The following is a 19659-nucleotide window of genomic DNA, read 5'->3' on the forward strand; positions in this document are numbered from 1 at the left end:
TAGGCCTTTCTCAAAACAGCTAGATATTTGCATAATGTGCCCAAAGTAGAATAATTGAAGCTTGATCATTTATGCCCCAAGTAAAAACCCTGGGTTGATTTGTTTGATGAAACATTTGTTTTCTTAGCTGTCCATAGTATTCTCATGACTCTGCTCCAACACCAACATTCAGAAGCTTCAATGCATCTTTTATTCATTTCACTTTGGTTGCTTTTTAAAAGCCCAGAGTAGAATTGATTACATTGATGCATGGAATCAATGGAATAATAATATGAAATGCATTGAATCCAATGATCATTTTTGTTTTTGCAAGATTGAATAGGCAAAACTGGAGCATAAAATGAAATTAGACGATCTTACTCTTAATACATTAATAATATACTACCGGTAGGATCCAAAGAATGTGTTAAATGCAATTCATTCAAAGATTTAAAATGGGCTCAACATGATCTCAATCCAGAGCTGGGGGGCGGGGGAGCCATGTTCAATCTTTTAAAAGGCAGGAGGGTCCAGCCCATCAGGAGAAATGCTGTTTCAGCTATGGTGATGGAGAAGGCATATCTCCTGGGTCCTTAGCTGATGCCTCTTTAATAGATGGGACACAAAGCATATTTTTAATTTACTTATATCAGACCTGCCAACAAACAACTGGCTTCTATGGCCATCCTGATACCTGCATGCTGTTTTTGTGTAAAAATGCAGAAGGTGGTGGCTCAGCAGAATGACTAATTCCATCTACATTCTTCATCCTCGGATAAAAATCTAAACTTCAGATATCATCATAATTAATCGTTCATAATATCGGGCATACTTTTTGTTTTTCTTTCTTCCCCTGATTTTAATATCATATCAGTCTCATAAAGAGTTCTGAAGAAGTCAAAAATGGGTAGCCCATCAAATTAGGAGATTCATTTTTTTATAGAAGCGAGATCTTGTGCTGATAAAAGTGCTATATCCTTTGTAATCCATAGTGTTCACCCAGCATTTTCAAACCCTGTATTATGTAAGATGCATAATTTTTTTAAAAAATTGCATATGACTTATGACCACTTGTTCAGTTGCTGTTTGAAATTACAGCAGTGCTGAAGGAAAGGAATACAACCTGTCATTGAAGTTACAGCTGCTGCAATATCTCTATGTTCACATGATGAAAATTCAAGCGCTTGGCAATGTACCCACCCAAATGACCAGCCACAGGGATCTGGCAACTGCCTCCACCCACCTACCTTCCCCTCCCCATCCCACCCTGCTGGGATCCAGAGGTTTGGGCCTCCTGCCCACCCTGGAACATCTTGCTCTGCTTACTTCTTCCAAAGATTGCCTTTCCGAAAGAGTGCCTGGCTAATGAAATGCATGATCTTCCTACCGAACCACCTCATGCCATCCTGGAAGTGGGGACCATTGTGGAAGCAGATGCCATTCTCATCACCACTCAGAAGTTCAGTGCTGGGTTGCTAACCGGTTTACTACCGGTTCGCTCGTGCATGCACTCACACTCACACGCAACGGGCGGGTGGGCAGAGACTTCCGCCACTACCGGTTCGGCCAAACCAAGCTGAACCGGCAGCAACCCACCTCTGGTAAAGTTATTACTCTTCTGAAATTGGAAAACGAAGTAGAACGAAGTAAATGCTCCTGCAAATTCATATAGAAGGACACATCTAATACCCTGGGGAACAGTTACATATCTTGGAGCTTTTGGCTAGTGTAATCCAGAAGAGCCCTTGGGAACATCTTGCCACTGAGAATATGATCTGCCCTCCATTTTTACCTTTCAGTATAGGCCTTAAAACCTGGCTCTGCTGTCTGGCATGGGGTCCTGAAGAAGAAGCTATTGGCTGGAAGGTAGTTAGTCACGAACAGAGGAGGAGCAGTACCTTTTCACTCCAAACTCTCATTTTTTGTTTTAATTTTTGTAATTTTAATCCATTTTTATATTTACAATCGTTGAATGCTTGCTTTGAGTGGTGTGGTGGTCACTTCCCACACAGAAAGTTGAGAGTTCAATCCTAGATGTTTCTCTCCTAGACATCTGCAAAGAAAAAATAACTGCTGTGAACTCCGCATGGTGTCAGGAAGAACATCTGGCCAGTAAATACTCAGCTCTGTCTAGTCGCCCTGGTTCTACCCCAAATTAAGAGATTACAAGGTCATAAAAAGGGAGTTTTTAAAACGGTTAAATGTTTTTATTTTAATGTAAGCCAATCAGAATTGCCTGAACTGGAAGATGGGCAGCAAATAAATTATCTAGTGCTTAAAGTAGGCTAGAAGGCAAGAGGCCGTGAGTTCAAGTGCCTCCTTAGCCATGAAAGCTCGCTGAGTGACCTTGGGCCGGTCACTTTCTCTCAGCCCAACCCATCTCACAAAGTTGTTGTGTGGGAAAATAGAAGAAAGAAGCATTATTGGATATGTTTGCCACCTTGAGTTATTTATAAAAACAATAAAGGCAGGATGTAAACAAATAAAAATGTTGGTGGGGATTGAGGGTTGATAGTACTTAATAAAACAAGAGAACATTATTTGTTTTACTGGAAGGGAAATGTCTGATTCACAGAATTGGAAGGTGATAACTTTACTCTCTGCATTAAAAAGCCCTTTCCTTAAATTATCCCATATTGGTGAGGATAACAATTACCCAGTCTCAATGCTGAGGTAACATAGAGGATGAGACAAAGTCTTCTGGGATATTTTTGTGTCGCCCCACAAACTGGAGGAAATTGCATTCACACAGCTCTGAGGAAGAGCAGTTGGGAATCAAAAGAAGTGTTGGCTGTCTGGCAAATTGCTATAGTGATGATCAAGAAAGAACATTCTGTTACAGTTTGCTAGAGGCAAGGCACAGCTCTCAATAAATGCTCCAGATGCGTCTTAAATTGCTTAAAGACCTCCTAAATTAAGCTATGACATATTTTGAAAACTGGCTGAAAATACTATTGCCTAAAATCAATCTTCATACTGTTTTTTCAATGTCTGTTCTTCAATTCTTCACAGATTAGCATGTTTACCGCTTTAAGCTCCCATGCTACAAACTACCCTAGATATAATTCTTCTGAATATATCTGCAAAATGTTGAATTATTCTCTTGTGATATAGAGAGAATTCATGCATTTTATAATTATCCAGGAAAAGGAAGTATAGTGTAGCACAGTGATGGTAAACCTTTTCGGAAAGGTTGCGTAGAAATGTCACACACACTTGTCGGGGCCACACCAAATGTCCGGGTTCTGGCATGCATGTGCGTCCTACAATCATCTGGCTGGCACGCAAGCACACACCAGTTTTCAGCACTGCTGTGCATGCGAAGGACAGCTGATCGTCGCATCCACATACATGCTAGAAACCCAGAAGACAAACAGGAAAGGTTGCACGTGCCTGACGACATGGCTTTGCGTGCCAATTTGGGCACGCATGCCAAAGGTTCGCCAGCACGGGTGTAGCAGTTTAATAAAAAGAAAGAGGAAACAAAGAAAGATGATTGGAAAACTGTTTGGAACAAAAGAAATTTGTTACAGAATGCCCCAAATGTGTAAAAACTTACTATTTCCATTTTTTAAAACACATTAATATTTATTTTATTAAATTTATAGACCGCCCCCTCTCCCCGAAGGGACTCGGGGCGGTGTACAGACACCACATTAAAACCTAATATAAAATAGATACACTTAAAAACCAATTAAACAATAAGGCTGTACAGTGTAATAAAAGTTAAAAAATCAGCTTAAAACAACCCCAAAAATTTAAAAGTACAGAATTGAGGGACTAGATTGGGATTAGGCCAGGCCTGCTAAACTAAACAGGTAGCTCTTGAGCATCTTACGGAAGGAGCGGAGATCAGTGGTTGTTCTGATGTCACGGGGGAGGTCATTCCAGAGGGTCGGGCCCATCACAGAGAAGGCCCTACTCCTGGGCGTTGCCCGCTGGCACTGCCTCATGGACGGCACCCGGAGGAGCCCCTCCCTGTGAGAGCAGATGGGTCGAAGGGATGTATGGGGCAGGATACGATCCCGCAAGTACCTTGGTCCTGTGCCATGGAGCGCTTTAAAGATGATAACCAGTACCTTGAAACGCCCCCGAAAAGCCACAGGTAGCCAGTGTAGCCCGCGCAGGAGAGGTGTTACGTGGGAGTACCTAGAGACTCCCGCAACAACCCGCGTGGCCGCATTCTGAACCAGCTGCAGCCTTTGAGTGCATCTCAGGGGGAGCCCCATGTAGAGAGCATTACAGTAGTCCAGCCGAGACGTCACAAGTGCATGGGTGACTGTGTGGAGGGCATTCCGGTCCAATAGGGGACGCAATTGGCGCACCAGGCGAACCTGGTGAAACGCCCCCCTTGCCATGGCTGTCACATGGTCGTCCATTGACAGCCAGGCATCTAGGAGGACGCCCAAATTGCGAACCCGATCCATGGGGGCGAGCTGTTCGCCCCCAATGGCCAGTGATGGACATAGCTGGTTGAACCGGGGTGCCGGTAGCCACAGCCACTCCGTCTTGGATGGGTTGAGCCTGAGTCTGTTACCTCCCATCCAGATCCGCACGGCTTCTAGACACCGGGACATCACTTTGACGGCATCGTTGGGGTGGTTCGGGGTAGAAATGTACAGCTGGGTGTTGTCAGCATACTGGTGGTAGTCTACCCCGAATCCACGGATGATCTCGCCCAGCGGCTTCATATATATGTTGAACAGGAGAGGTGAGAGGACCGACTCCTGAGGCACCCCGCAAGTGAGCGGCCTCAGGGTCGACCTCTGCCCCCCTGTCAACACACATTGTGCTCGGCCAGAGAGGTAGGAGGAGAACCACCGCAAAACGGTGCTCCTCACCCCCAGCCTCTCCAGACGATGCAATAGGATACCATGGTCGATGGTATCGAAAGCCGCCGAGAGGTCTAATAGGACCAGGATGGAGGAACAGCCCCCATCTCTGGCCCTCCAGAGATCATCCACCAACGCGACCAAAGCCGTCTCCGTGCTATGGCCGGGCCGGAAACCGGACTGGCACGGGTCTAGATAATCCATTTCTTCCAGGTGGCGTGGGAACTGTTGTGCCACCACACTCTCTACAACCTTCGCCAAAAAGCAAAGGTTGGAGACGGGACGATAATTAGACAATATAGCCGGGTCCAGGGAAGGCTTCTTGAGTAGGGGTCTCACCACCGCCTCTTTTAAGACGGCCGGCAAGAACCCCTCTCTAAGAGAAGTGTTAACTAGTTCCTGGAGCCAGCCTCGTGTAACCTCCCAGGATGCCAGTATAAGCCAGGAGGGACACGGGTCCAGTAAACATGTGGTGGCTCGCAGTCGCCCACGCAACCTGTCTATATCATCGGAAGTAACAGAGTCAAACTCCTCCCAGCCTAATCCCTCAAGACCCACCTCCGACGTCTCTTCTGGACCACTAAAGGGGACCCACTCGCTGCGAATCTGAGCGATTTTGTCCTGCAGATATTCCCCAAACTCCTCTGCTCTACCCTGTAAAGGGGCTTCCTGCGGCCTCTGAAAAAGGAGGGAGCGGGTCACCCTAAACAGGGCGGCAGGGCGGTTATCTGCGGACGCAATAAGAGTGGCACAGTACTGACGGTTGGCCACTCTCAATGCCACAAGGTAAGTCCGTAAATGGGCTCTTACCTGTGATCGGTCAGATTCAGAGCGTGACGATCTCCATCTGCTCTCTAGGCGTCTCTTTCGGCACTTCATCACCCTCAGCTCCTCGGTGAACCAAGGGGCCTGGGTGGATCGCTGCCGCAAGAGAGGCCGCAAAGGCGCAACCCGGTCCAAGGCCCCAGCGGCCGCACTGTTCCATGCAGCCACTAGGTCCTCCATCCGGGCGCGGGTCACGGCTACAGGACATGGCCCAAGCTCCGTCTGGAACCTATCAGGTTCCATCAGGTGCCTGGGGCGGAACCATCTAGGACATTCCGGTTCCGCCTCCCCGCGATGGGGGGTATCAGAAGGAAAGTCAAGCCGGAGAAGTGAGTGATCTGACCATGACACTGGTGTAACGACTAAATCTCCTGCTCCCAGATCACTCCTCCACTGGCCAGAGATAAAAATAAGGTCCAGTGTGTGACCTCCCTCGTGTGTGGGGCCCTGAACTACTTGGGTCAGGTCCATGGCTGTCATGGAAGCCATGAACTCCCGAGCTACCTCGGATGTTTCCCCTACCGATGGCAAGTTGAAGTCCCCCATGACCAGAAGTCTGGGGGTCTCAACCGCCATCTCGGAGATCACCTCGAGGAGCTCGGGCAGGGCCGCTGATGCATAGCGAGGAGCCAAGTATACAATCAGCAAGCCCAACTGCCTCCCTGGGCCCCACTTCACACACAGGGACTCACAACCGGTTATCTGTGGCACAGTGGACTCTCTCGGCTCAAGACCTTCCCTTATAATGACCGTTACCCCACCACCCCTGCCCTGGGCCCGTGACTGATGGAATGCGTGGTAGCCTGGCGGGCACATTAAACGTGTATACTGATCTTAAGCTCAGATAAATGGGGAAGGTTGAGATAAAATCAGGTGAACTACCTCATAAAAAATCTTTCCAAGAAAATTTTATGAGAAGCCTCTCAAATAAATCAGGTCTGGTGCCCAACAATAGGACCTTCCAGGCCCAAAGGTACCCAAGAAGCTACTGCAGAAGCACAAGGATTTCCAGTGGGTAATCAAATATTAATGGCACACCTGGGTCAAATCTAACAGAAGTCCCAGATGCTAATGCAACCGTTGGTGAAAGCAAGAGTCTGTGCTACACAAAGACAGATTGGATAGTTGTTGTGGCACAGCAGGATCCGGTTGAGCTGCTGATTGACTCGGATAGCGAGGAACCATATGAGTCTGCCCTGGACGATGTGGAGAACCCTGTGCAGGGTTCAGACTCAGAGCAGGGACCAGAGAGGCTGGTTGGCCACCAGGAGGCGCCTGAGGCATGGAGCAGTGGGGAGGATCAAAGGCAGTTTGTCCCTGATGTTAGATTGAGAAGGGCTGAGAAACGGAAGCAGCAACTTCATACGCAGACTCACTGAAGATGATTAAGCACAGATGGTTGTGGATTGGCCCCTCCCAAGAGAGATTATAGGTGAGGCGTTGAGAGGGGACATTTGCAGGAAACAACTGTTTGAATTAGTAGTTAAGAAAATCTATCTGTGTATTCCAGCCGTGTCTGTTTGTTTGGACTATCTGCGTTGCTTCATTTGAATTATCTGGGTTGCTCTATTGAACGTGAGTTGTCTGGGCCCTCAACCAAAGGATTCGTTATCTCAGTAATTAAACAGTGGCAAACAGCCAAGCCTGTGTTCTGGTTTATTCACAAGCGTGAGGGGGGGGGGGGGTCAGAACAGATAGTAATGCGGAATGTCTGACAAATGAGCAGGGTAAATTGGATACCATCCAATAGGAGATGGTCCAGTTGAAAATCAACCTTCTTGGCACCACTGAGATAGACTGGATAGAAAATGGATATTTGCCATCAGAGGAATTCACTATTTATTACATGACACAGTTCACTATTTATTACATGACACCAGGAAAACAAATTTAGTGGCATTTATCAAACACAAGAAATTTGCCCAGGTAATGGAAAGTTTGTTGACAGTTAATAATCAATTATGGGTATCTGAATCTGAGCCAAGCTCCTCAAAATCACAGTTGTCCAAGTCTATGCCCCAATTACTGATGTGGCAGAGCTTGAAATAGAGGGCTTCAATGCCAGCATAAAAAAAAACCTCTGAAGCACATCTCCAAACAAGACCTTGTTTATATACTGTGTGATTTCAATGCAAAATCTGGCAACCAAGCAGAAAGAAGCATAACTGGCAGTTTTGGATTTGGGGAGGAGGCAATTATTTGGCTCAATTTTGCCATGAAAATTGATTTTGAATCATGTATACATGATTCTGCTTATACACTTGGACCTCACCAAATTAGGTGCATAATCAGATTATGGCCTATGCAGCCATCAATGGTCAAGTTCAGTCCTCACTGGCAAGAAACATGTGGCTGCTGATTGCAGTTCAGATCATGAATTGTGGGTGGCTAAGATCAAAGTCAAATTACACTACTTCAGAAAGACACCACCATCAAAGAAGTTTGACATCACCAAAATTCCTTCCAAGTATGCAATTGAGAATGAAAATAGACATTGCTTGACGTATGGTGACAAGAAATTCAAATGATCATCTTTGCAACAGTAGCTGAACACATAACGGGTAAGAATTTATATGATTTTATTGTGATTTTACACGCACGCACGCACACAACACACAGAGTTTTATCTTCATGTTGTAAGCCATCCAGAGTGGTCTGACAGTGAGATGGGTGGCAAACTGAATAAACAAAATCAACAAAAGAAGCCACAGAAAAAGCACAAGCCTTGTGTCACAGGATGCAAAATGACCAGTGCCAAAAAAGGGCAACTCCAAGGATTGTCCCAGTTACCACACAATTGCAGATTTGAAGATTGTTCCAACACAATTCAAGCTGTAAATTATTGAATTTTAAAAAAGGAAATAAAAGACAAGGAGAAAAAATTGTTTTGTCCCTTGACCAAGTCCAATAAGTTATTTAGGAAACCAATAAAGGAGAGTATTTGTAGCTCAGGGTTAAAATGAGGGGCCCTTGGTGCTCTCTGAGCTTGTTTTCTTGCAGACATTTCATTATCCAAACTAATAACATCAGTGCTACGGTGTTACCTACTTTGGATAATGAAACGTCTGCAAAACAAGCAAGCCCAGAGAGCACCAAGGACCTCTCAACTTATTTATGCTGACTCTATGCATGAATTCATACAACATGGTGTTACAAATAAGTCAATCACATTTTTGCATTGTAGAGCATCTGAACTCTGAAGAGAAAAAATGTCAGAATCTACATTCTTATAAATGGAATGTCAAAAGATAAGTTCCTACAACATACAGTAACTTATTATACCAGATACTCCTCTCACATTTATCCTGAACTAGAAAACTGAAGAAACTATGGACAGCCCCAGCTAAACCAACACACCTAATTTTCTTTCCTCCTCCCATTTTCCCCACAATCACCCTGCAAGGGGAGTATGGTTGAAAGAGAGTGCCAGGCCGAAAGTCACTCAGCCAGCTTTCATGCCTAAAGTGAGACTAGAACTCATAATTTCCTGGTTAAAGCTCATTGACTGAATTATCAGTTTGATTTTAGAAAATGGCTATATTGTAGCTGAAGCCACTGGAGACAATGCCTGTCCTACCTCCTTTGTTTGACCATATGTGTACACACAAACAAAATAGTTGCAGCAGCCTCAATGTTACAGAAAAGCTCTTCTCTATTTTGTGCCAAAATGGACGAGAGAATAAACTCGTGTTAACCCATTCTGATGGACCCAGTTTATATGCCAAGCCTATCACAAGGTAATATTCAGTAAAACAATAGGCATAAAGATGACAGTGAAGGTCCAGCACTGATCCTTCTCTGGAAATAAAATAATTTCTGATTAGTTACCAGTGACTTGATATAAAATATATTAATCTGGCCAAAAGAGTAGAAAGCCATCATATCATGACAAAGAACTATAAAAGAATTACCGTAGCATATGGCCAAGATCCCAACAAGTAAGCGTATTTGGACAGATTAGCTGACTGAATCAAACTATGTCTTGACTTATTCAACAAACCATGGGTAATAGCTTATCAATGTGAACTTGAACAGTGGCTTATTCCATAAACCACCACCCGCAAGCTGGGTTATTGCTTTAATCTAAGGAAAACATAGTACTACTAATTATCGCTAAACATCAATGGAGCTTCTCAGTCATCCAGGACATGGTTTCCCCAAAGGTGCTTTTTCAAGAGGCAATTGGAGTTTCTGGTTTTTCTTTGAAGACTCTGAGAGAGCTGAAGAAGCTTCTTGGATGAGAAGCCAAAGGTCTTGAAAAAGCACCTTTGGGACATAGTGCTGATTACATTCCACTTCTTTAAGGAAGCGAAAACCAGAGTGTTAGGTTAGAAGGGGGCCCACAGGAGGCCTCGAAGGGCTGTCCTTGGACCAGGCGAGCATCATATGTCTACTACCGGGGAATCGAGGACCGATGAACACCAAAGGACACGGGCCTTACTTCGGTGGATTGAAAAGGAGCGGGCGCGTACAGACGCGCGAAGGGAGAGGACGCTTGCCTCTTATTTTATTTATTTTTTACTCAGGGCTCTTCGCAACAAAAGGAGCAGGCGGTGCAAAGGACGGAGACTCAGTCTGAAAACGGGACAACGCCCGTGTGATGCTGTCGAGGCCTCCACCTTTGGGAAGAGGAACAATAAACCCTCTTCCGAGCTTTACGCTTTCCCACAACGCTGCGGGAATGTTGAACTGCTCCCGGAGCGTAGCCCACAAACCCAGAATCCGGGGCTGGAAATGCATTGGGCGGAGAAATTGCGGCGCGCCCGAGAGCTTCGAGTGAAACAGGGGAGCAAAACAGCAATGTGGCGCTTTAAAGCACGAAAAATGTCAAACGGGCTCCTCCCGTATATCCCCTCCCTTCCTTTGCAAGGCGAGTCCCTGCATTTTTTGGCGGCCGCCGAAACCCCGATTCCCCCGCCACGCTCGAGCCTCGCGAACTGTTCCCGCAAGTAAGCGAAAGCGGCAAGCGCGAGACAAATGAGGGAAAACGGGGCGGCGGGGTGGGGGTGGAAGAAGAGAGAAGAGGGAAGAGATCGGGGGAGAAAATAAAGGAAGACGGGAGCCACCGAGAGCACGTGACAAGCTGCAGGCGAAGAGGAGGTGTCGCGCGGGCTAGCACCGCGCCTGCGCCCCTCTCCAGGCGCGCCGACGACGTCACATGGGTGCGTGCGCACGCTTCTCTCCATCGGGTAACACGATTTGGCTGTGAATATAGCAGGAAGGGGAAGGGGGAGGGGGTTACATCGTCCCACTCGCGATCGCACGGTAAAAGCGGACGAGGGGGAGGAAGGGCGGACCCCGGGCCTATATGTGTGCGCGGGCGTGTGAGGGGAAGGGAAGGGAAGGGCGGGAGAGAACTTTCCTCGGCTCTCCTTCCAACCGAGGAGCGAATCGCGCGCAACTTTCCGCGTGTCTCGCATACCTCCTGCTCTCTCTCTCTCTCAGGGCTGCCAACTGAGAGTATTGACACCCGTTGTTCCCCCCCCCTCACCCGCCCCCCGTCGGCCACGAGCGTCGTGTCGAAGCCCTCGAGGGGAAGTGGGGGAGGGGGAAGGGAACGGGCGGGAGCCGCGCGGCGCCTCGCGCGTGTCAGGGAGGCTCCCTCGCGCTACACGCGGAGCGACGTTTTTCGAGGCGCCGTCGCGTGCGGAACCCGGAGCTGCGTCTGCACTGCCGCTGCCGACCCCTCGCTTTGCGTAGGACGGTGTCACCCGGTGGCCTTCGGGGAGGGTAACGTGCCTGTGGTACGCCGCACGCTTGGGCGGCCGCTGAGTCTCGGAACGCGCGCTTCTGCCCTTTTCGGGCCTTCGGTGTTTTTTCTTCTTCTCCCTAACGCTGGTTTTCCCGCCATTGCTTTTCACCGCCAAGCGCCCCCTTTGTTGACTCAGCCGCGCGTGGGGGGCGGTTTAGCTGTGCGTGGGAACCGCGTGGGTTACCCCCACCTCGGACCAGAGCCCTGTGCTGCTTTAAAGGTAGGGGCTGCAGGAGGCTCCGAGCCACAATAAACGGGGGGGGGGGGGGAGGCTTCCAGTCTAAAAGCACAATTTCACACTCCACCGGTTTGCTCAGTTCATTCGGTGTAGCGTGCCAACTTAGGAAAGAGGCCTTGTGCCCCGAAGCCTTGTGATCAAGTTATCCATAGGTAAACGTCTCGTGCCAGCGCGGCCATAAAGCTGCGAGGAAACAATCCCTGGAGAGACGGTCAGTCTATAAACTGTCTTTGGGAGCAGGTGACTCTTCTAGGATGACTAGTAGAGGAAAAACCCTGCAAACGTGAACCAAAAGTCTAATTAGGGTGCTGAATCTGGACTGCAGAACACCCAGATGACCGCTAAATATACCTAAATGCTTAGAAAAATCTATATTTCAAACATTAAAACATTTCATTGAGTCCTGTTACTACTACTGTGATCTTGTAGTATTAGTGGTTCCTATGAATGATGTACTATAGAAATAATTAACACAATTGGCTCTTTGGCAGTTTTGATACAATGTAATAACATTCCACAAACCATAAGGTTGGCTGCTGAAAGTCAACCTTAATAAATGTGCTTTGAAGTAAATGTTTATGTTCAAAGGCTGAAGCAAAATAAAGCCTAAGTGACATGCAGAGATTCTGGCATATTTGGCAAATTAAATTAGAAACACATGATTCAGTGCAAAGGGCAGATTCAATCAGTGACTGATACAAGGTCATTCAGTTTTGCATCTGTAGATTTTAATGCATAATTTCCTGGTTTCCCTATTCAGTATATCTATACAAATTCTTTAGGGGAAACTGATTTTCTTTTATGAAATGAGTGTCAGCCTTTGAGTTATCAATTTGATATGTTCAAAGCTGTAGTAGGGATAGTCATTTCTTTTTTTCCAAAATTAGGTATACAATATTCTACATGGTAGACTTCAAATTATGCTCTTCAGTCCAAGTGGCTTATATATATTTTAGTGGAACAGCATTCTGTTAAATTAGAATAGATGATATGTCATTTTGTTTTACCAGTGGAAAAGTCCAGTTTTGAATAGAATCTGATGTGGCATGTTTAATTTTTTTAATGAGCCCATCAATTGTGTGTGTGTGTTTGTGTGTTTGATTCTTGTAATTTGATATTTAATGTAAGTAATATAAAGTTGCATAAATATATTTTTGGAAATTATTGTTTTTTTTATAATGTAACATTTTAATATGGCTGGCTCTTTCTGCTTGTATATGGTTTTGGTTTTGCATAAATATTTCAGATGTGTTTTTTCTTTTAAAGATACAGTTCAAGAAATAAAATATATTGGCTTTTATCTGGTTTAACAACTAAGAAAGGAACAGATGGAAGGTCATTGTTTTGCCCCTTTCTCTGCTAGTTCATTGCCAGTGCATTGGGGAAGCTGGCTGACTAGAGTGAACTACTTTCAAAGTGCCTTCTTTCCCTGTATCCCATGCCTGGTTCCATTCCATTTAATGTAGTGTTCTGTTGGGAGGTTCCTTTCTATATAAATTTTTATTTGGATTCAGCTTTATTTTCTTTACTCTTATCATAAAGTTCAGTGAGCTTATTAAACCAAAAAGTGTGGTTTACAAACAATAGCTGGAATCATGTAACAAATTATGGTATGGTTAGTTCCTTACACACACACACAAATGACAGGGTCTTAATTTCTTTTGATCCCCAATATAAATGCTTGGCCTTATTTTCGGGGAGGTCTTATTATTTTTGAGGTGCAGGAGGCAGCGAGCGTAGTCAGGATTTGTTTTCAGGGGACGGCTTATTTTTTTGCACATGCGCTCAAAAGCCTGATTGGGCTTATTATCTGGGGAGGTCTTATTTTTAGGGAGACAGGGTATATATAATGGATTCATTAGCATAAGATGGAACTTTTGTAGTTTGTACCATTTTGAAAGACATAATATGTAAACAATAACAACTGGAGGAGACCTTGAAGATCTTCTAATCCAATCCTCTGCTTAGGTAGGAGACTATACCGTTCCAGACAAATGGCTGTCTAATATTTTATTTAAAACCTCCAGTGATGGAAAACCCACAGCTTCTGGAGGCAAGCCATACCACTGATTAATTGTTCTCACTGCCAGGAAATTTTCCTTAGTTTTTGATTGGATCTCTCTTTTGATAAGTTTTCATCTGTTACTACTTGTCCTACCCTCAGATGCTATGGTGAATAGGTTGACTCCCCCCTCCTCTCTGTGGAGTCCCTCATATATTGGAAGACTGCTATCAAGTTACCCTTAGCCCTTCTCTTCCTTAGACTAAAAATACCCAGTTCCTGCAAATATTCATTGCATGTTTTATCCTCTAGTCCCCTTATCATCTTCGTTGCTCTTCTTTCCACTCTTTCTAGAGTCTCAATGTGTTTGTTGTTTGTTTGTTTGTTTATTTTCTCTTAAATTGCTGGGTATACAGTGGAACATCCAGTCACGACTGTAATCCATTCCTGGACTTTGGTTGTAACCCAATTTTGTCGTGACCGGAAGCAAGACTGACTGCGCATGTGCATGCAAAAAAAAAAAAAAAATGGTGCAGAAGGGGAAATCGCTGCAATTGAGTTTGATTGTCACCAGAGTATTTGTTCATGACCAGATGCAAAAAATTTGCAAAATTTTTGGTCGGCACCCGATTTGATCATGGTCAGAAGCGTTCATGACCCGAGGTTCTACTGTACCATATTTGCTTTGCTTGCAATTTTGCATTCCTTCATAATATTAATAAGATATGTTTTTCTTTTCAGACTCTTAGCAATTTTTTCAGAGCTGATTTCTGTGGCTTTGTCAACTAACTGGTTTAAAAATGTGAAGTATCTTAAGGAGTTTAACCAGCAATTGTCTGTGCAGGTGGTCCTCGATTTACGACCACAATTGAGCCCAAAATTTCTGTTGCTAAGCGAGACATTTATTAAGTGAATTTTGCCCCATTTTATGACCTTTCTTGCCAGAGTTGTTAAATGAATCACTGCAACTGTTAAGCTAGTAATATGATTGTTAAGTGAATCTGGCTTTCCCATTGACTTTGCTTGTCAGAAGTTTGCAAAAGGTGATCTCATGGCCTCAGGACACTGTAACCATCATAAATATGCGAAACAGTTGCCAAACATTTACATTTTGTTCACGTGACTATGGGGAAGCTGCAACAGTTGTAAATGTGAAAAATTGTCACTTTTTGAGGGTTGTTGTAATTTGAAGGGTCACTAAATGAGCTGTTGTAAGTAGAGGACTACTTGTATTTGGTATACTAAGCATTTAACATAGAGGCCAAGCCTAGTCTCCCCTCTCTGAGTTTGTGTGTTTCCCTATGTTCTTCTCTTGTGTACGTCTAAGATCAAATTTAGAATTCGTTATCTGAACGTAGATAATTTGACTAGTGTCAAAGAAAATTTAAAAAGTGTCTAAATGAACGTTTAGGAAGCTTGTTTTCCCTACACATAATTAATCTGTAGGATTGACTTTAACTATATTTTATAATCTAAATGGAAGTAGAACATCTTGGTCAATCTGTGGCTGTCCTAGATGGGGGACTGCAAGAGGGTATAAGCCCAGTAAGAGGCTGTGCTTTTTTCTTGTAATGTTGAACTACAATTTAATATTTGAACCAAGAAACTGGAATGTGAAACATTTGAAAATAGTAATGTTTGGAAATTTGGGAGGACAGAAGATGGTTTTATTTTGCAGCCATACCGTAAACATAAATAAATGTTAATGGGACCATGACATGGTCTCCTGTACTACTCCCCTTTTTAATTCTTGGTTTGTCTGAATCAAGTTGTAGCAAATTATAGCTGATGAATGGTGGAAGAACTTTTTTATCAGCTTAGTTAAAATCAGAATTTGATACTTACCTGCGTTTCACTGTTAGGATGAGTTGCAGTACAAACATTGTCAAAATACACTAAAATATGATTTATTTCACTAAAATATCCTCGACATTTATCAATTATAGGTAGTCTTCAACTTGCAATCACAATTGAGCTCAACATTTCTGTTGTTAAGTGAAACATTTGTGAAGTGAGTTTTGCTCTATTTTACAACTTTTCTTGCCACAGTTGTTAAATTAATCACTGAAATTGTTAAATTAGTAACATGGTTGTTAAGTGAATCTGGCTTCCCCATTGACTTTGCTTGTCAGAAGGTCACAGAAGGTGATCACGTTACTCCAGGGCACTGCAACCGTCATAAACATTTTGATGACATGTCCACAGGGTTCCTGCAACAGTCATAAGTGTGAAAAATGTCATGTCACTTTTTTCAATCCCATTGTAACTTCAAACAGTCACTAAATGAACTGTTGTAAATTGAGGACTATCTGTACTTTATACTCAAGATTTAACTGAAAGGCCAGGTAGATGAATTTATTGCAAAAGTTACGTTTATTTTAATTATCCTTGGAATTCATATTTGGAAATAACTTTTCAAGATGTAACACTGTAATAAAAATGCTTATTTGTAGTCCCAGAAAAGGGGATTGGAAAATGAATGCAATTATAATAAAAGTACACAGTTAAATGTTTAATATGCTTGTATATGCTATTTACAACCTGAAATAAACATGCTTCCCTTTGTGCTTCCTTTCACCCAATTCTGTTCTGATGCATCAAGAACAGATTTATTTATTTAATTTGCCCTTTTTTTAGTCCTGCTTTTCATTCAAATTATTTGATCAGAGAATCATGATTAAAGTAACTAAAAAAAGATAAAAGACAAAATGTATATAATAAAAATATAAGAATTTAAAAACCTAGCTCAAAAAAATCTTATGTTCTAAGTTAAAGTATGAATAATAAGAATAATGTGCTAATTGGAATTGTCAGAAGTTAATGCAAAACCAGGATATTTGTTCATATTTTTAAAAAATAAGCCACAATGATTTAGTTTATAAAAAATAAATTGATCTTGATTTCTTTCTATTAAAAAGATAATTAGATGTTTGACATACTTTGTTTTCTTTTGACAGCTACACAAATTGACTAATGTTTCCACACACAATAGCTTCTGGGAAAAGAAGATGACTGTAAAGCAGGTTCATCAGTACAATAGAAAATATAAAACAGCTTGCATTTGCAAAATTTCAGGTCAGTTATTGGTACTATCTTTACATTTAGACATATTTTATATGGGAACTATTACGTCTTCTCCAATATTTTGTTTTTGAACTGAATCCATGTATGGGCTGAGAACCAATGCCAGAACAATGTAGAGGTGGTTCCATGCTTAATGGCCATGTTCAGCTACTATTCAAAGTTACAGTCTGAGCAAATGGTACTTATGTCTGGTTCCCTAAATTATAGGCATTCCAGTGTCCCTGCTGTCATTAAAATTTAGGTGCTTGGGCATTTACAACTCAGTGCACTTCATTCCCCTCATTCCAACCTTGAACTACAAATACTCTCCTATACACCTGGAGTATTTTCAGGTTATAGTATCAGTAAGATTAATCACAGTTTTATTTACTGTGCTCCCTTTTACTGCTCGTTCTATATAATCCCTTGAAGAGTATCTATATATTGCAGTTGCAGTCAGTGAAAGATTTGACTTCTGAATTACTAACCAGTGAATAACTGGTGACTAACCACTGTGTGCTGGTTTTCTGGTCTCAATCAAAAGTGGTGGTCTTAATTTTGATGTTAAGCCATAGCTGTTGTAAGGACTTCATATTGAAGTATTTTGATTTACTAAGATTGGCTGAGGAATCCTTTTAGAAACATTTGTTCACAGAAGTCAACATATGGATCGTCTCAGAATTTTTTTCCCTTTGCAATTAAGATTATCATGCTGCATTTTTGTAAAGGTACAGTATGGTTTATTAAAATTACTAGTGGGAGTTTATACTCTTAATGTTTTCTTTATCTTTGTGGTTGCAGTTGGCATGCATTTTCAATAGGACCCATACATCCCACACACATACTTTAACTATTTTGTATGAATGTTATTTCATTGATTTTTCTCCCCTGCAGATGATTAAAAATCGATGAAGTTAAATTGCCAGAATTGATAAATATGGAAAATATTGGGGATATTTCAACTATTCCCATGACGGAGAAACAGCCAGTTATATTAGGAAATCAAAATACTGGGACAATGACAGGCACAACTCCTGCTCTTTATGTTCTTGTGAAGCAGAGTACTGGTAAACCTGATCAAGGAACCCTGCTTTCAAATCAAGATAACAGCAGTCTTCTCAGCAATGCAGCAAAGCCAATGAAATCTAAAGCAAAGACATACCTTCCAGCTGATTGCACTTCAGGGAATATCACTGTTATGCTGGACAACAATAATATGTGGAATGAATTCTATCATCGCAGCACCGAAATGATTTTGACCAAACAAGGGAGACGAATGTTTCCATATTGTCGATACTGGATAACAGGCCTAGAATCCAACCACAAGTATATCCTAGTCATGGATATTTCTCCAGTTGACAACTTCCGCTATAAATGGAATGGCCATAGTTGGGAACCTAGTGGAAAGGCAGAACCCCATGTGCTGGGAAGAGTATTTATTCATCCTGAATCCCCTTCTACTGGTCATTACTGGATGCATCAACCAGTATCTTTCTACAAATTGAAGCTTACTAATAATACATTGGACCAGGAAGGACATATCATTCTGCATTCTATGCATCGGTATTTACCTCGACTACACCTGGTGCCTGCTGAAAAAGCTACAGAGGTTATCCAGTTGAATGGTCCTGATGTCCGTACTTTCACTTTTCCACAGACAGAATTCTTTGCTGTGACTGCATATCAAAACATCCAAATTACACAACTAAAAATAGACTATAATCCATTTGCTAAAGGATTCAGAGAAGATGGCTTGAGTAGTAGACTTCAGCGTGACGTGAAGCAAAATGGCAGCTCAGACCGTGAAAGTAGTAGTGTTACAAGTTCTCCTACTAATCACGGACATCCCCTTGAAGGGAGTATTTTGGATCCATCACAGAGAGAACTAGACCCACCACCGAGTGGGATATGTGACCCAGATCTGCAGAAAGGGTCCCTTAGTCCGTATCATGAGTTCTTACATTTTGCGGAGACAGATGCAAATGCAGGTGATGATCAAGGATTAAAGGAAGAAGCATCAGAAAGGTAGGGTTGGGTTTTTTACATTAAAAATGATCACCATTTGTATAAAAATATTTAAACAACTTATATCGGTCTCCATCACACAGGAGTGACTCTAGACCAGTGATGGTGAATCTTTTCGGCATCAAGTGCCGAAAAGGGAGAACGCACCCTCATCTGGCCCGTAACCCGGAAATGGAGCTGCCCAGGGTGCATGCGTGCGCCGGGAAATGAACTTCTGGTTCCTGGCACGAGCATGCACATTGGCCAGCTAGTCTTCCAGTTACTGGCATGCATGCGTGCGCAATGATCAGCTGGCCGACGCTCATGCTCATGCAGGAAAAGAAGACGAGCTCTTCCACTTTCTGGCACTGCTGCACAAACACAGGCCAGCACGCCAGAAACCCGGAAGAGTAACGGGCGATGCCGTGCGTGCCAGGCGACATGGCTCCGTGTGCCACAGGTTCACCATCACATCTCTAGACAATGAATAGAAGATTAAAACCATAATTGACACAATGTACAAAAGTAAATAGCCCAAAACAATAATATATGTTTATCTATAATATATGAGATCTAAAAATCATTTATCTCCTAAACAATAAGAGACAAGAATTAAACAGATCAGCCAGCAGGACTCAATCTTCTCACCCAGTTGTCTGATGGTACTTCTAGGTCTTCATTCCTTATACAGGATCAGAGCCATCCGGATTTCTGGATGTGCTACAATGGAGTGGATGCCCTTATTTCCACACAATGACACTTCTTGTTAGGGAGGACTTGGGGCATGCCAGCCCCATCGATATTGGTGAAGGGAGCAGAGACAACCAAAGACACATGGTTCCTCAAATAACCTGGTCCTGTGCCCTATAGAGCTCTTAGATAATAAACTAGCTCCTGGAAGTGCAGTAGAGATGTTACATCAGCGTCCTAAACTGCCCACATCGCTGCACTCTGAACAATTAGC

General features: G+C 43.3%; 1 protein-coding gene across 8 annotated transcripts in view; it reads left to right on the forward strand.

Annotated features, from left to right (window-relative positions):
• The first annotated feature begins 10730 nt into the window (after nucleotides 1–10730).
• The window catches only part of MGA (MAX dimerization protein MGA), a 75141-nt gene continuing 66212 nt past the window's right edge, over nucleotides 10731–19659 (forward strand). For 3 of the 8 annotated variants that reach the window (XM_081935473.1, XM_081935479.1, XM_081935480.1), the window contains exons 1-3: nucleotides 10824–10901; nucleotides 16586–16703; nucleotides 17586–18716. In XM_081935473.1, the coding sequence (XP_081791599.1) occupies nucleotides 17629–18716 (1088 nt within the window). In that variant the 5' untranslated portion in view covers nucleotides 10824–10901; nucleotides 16586–16703; nucleotides 17586–17628. The other 5 variants (XM_081935476.1, XM_081935475.1, XM_081935474.1 and 2 more) reach the window with 5 other exon arrangements.

The sequence above is a fragment of the Natrix helvetica genome (genome assembly GCF_964273705.1).
Source record: "Natrix helvetica genome assembly, chromosome: 1".
Taxonomy (NCBI): Eukaryota; Metazoa; Chordata; class Lepidosauria; order Squamata; family Natricidae; genus Natrix; species Natrix helvetica.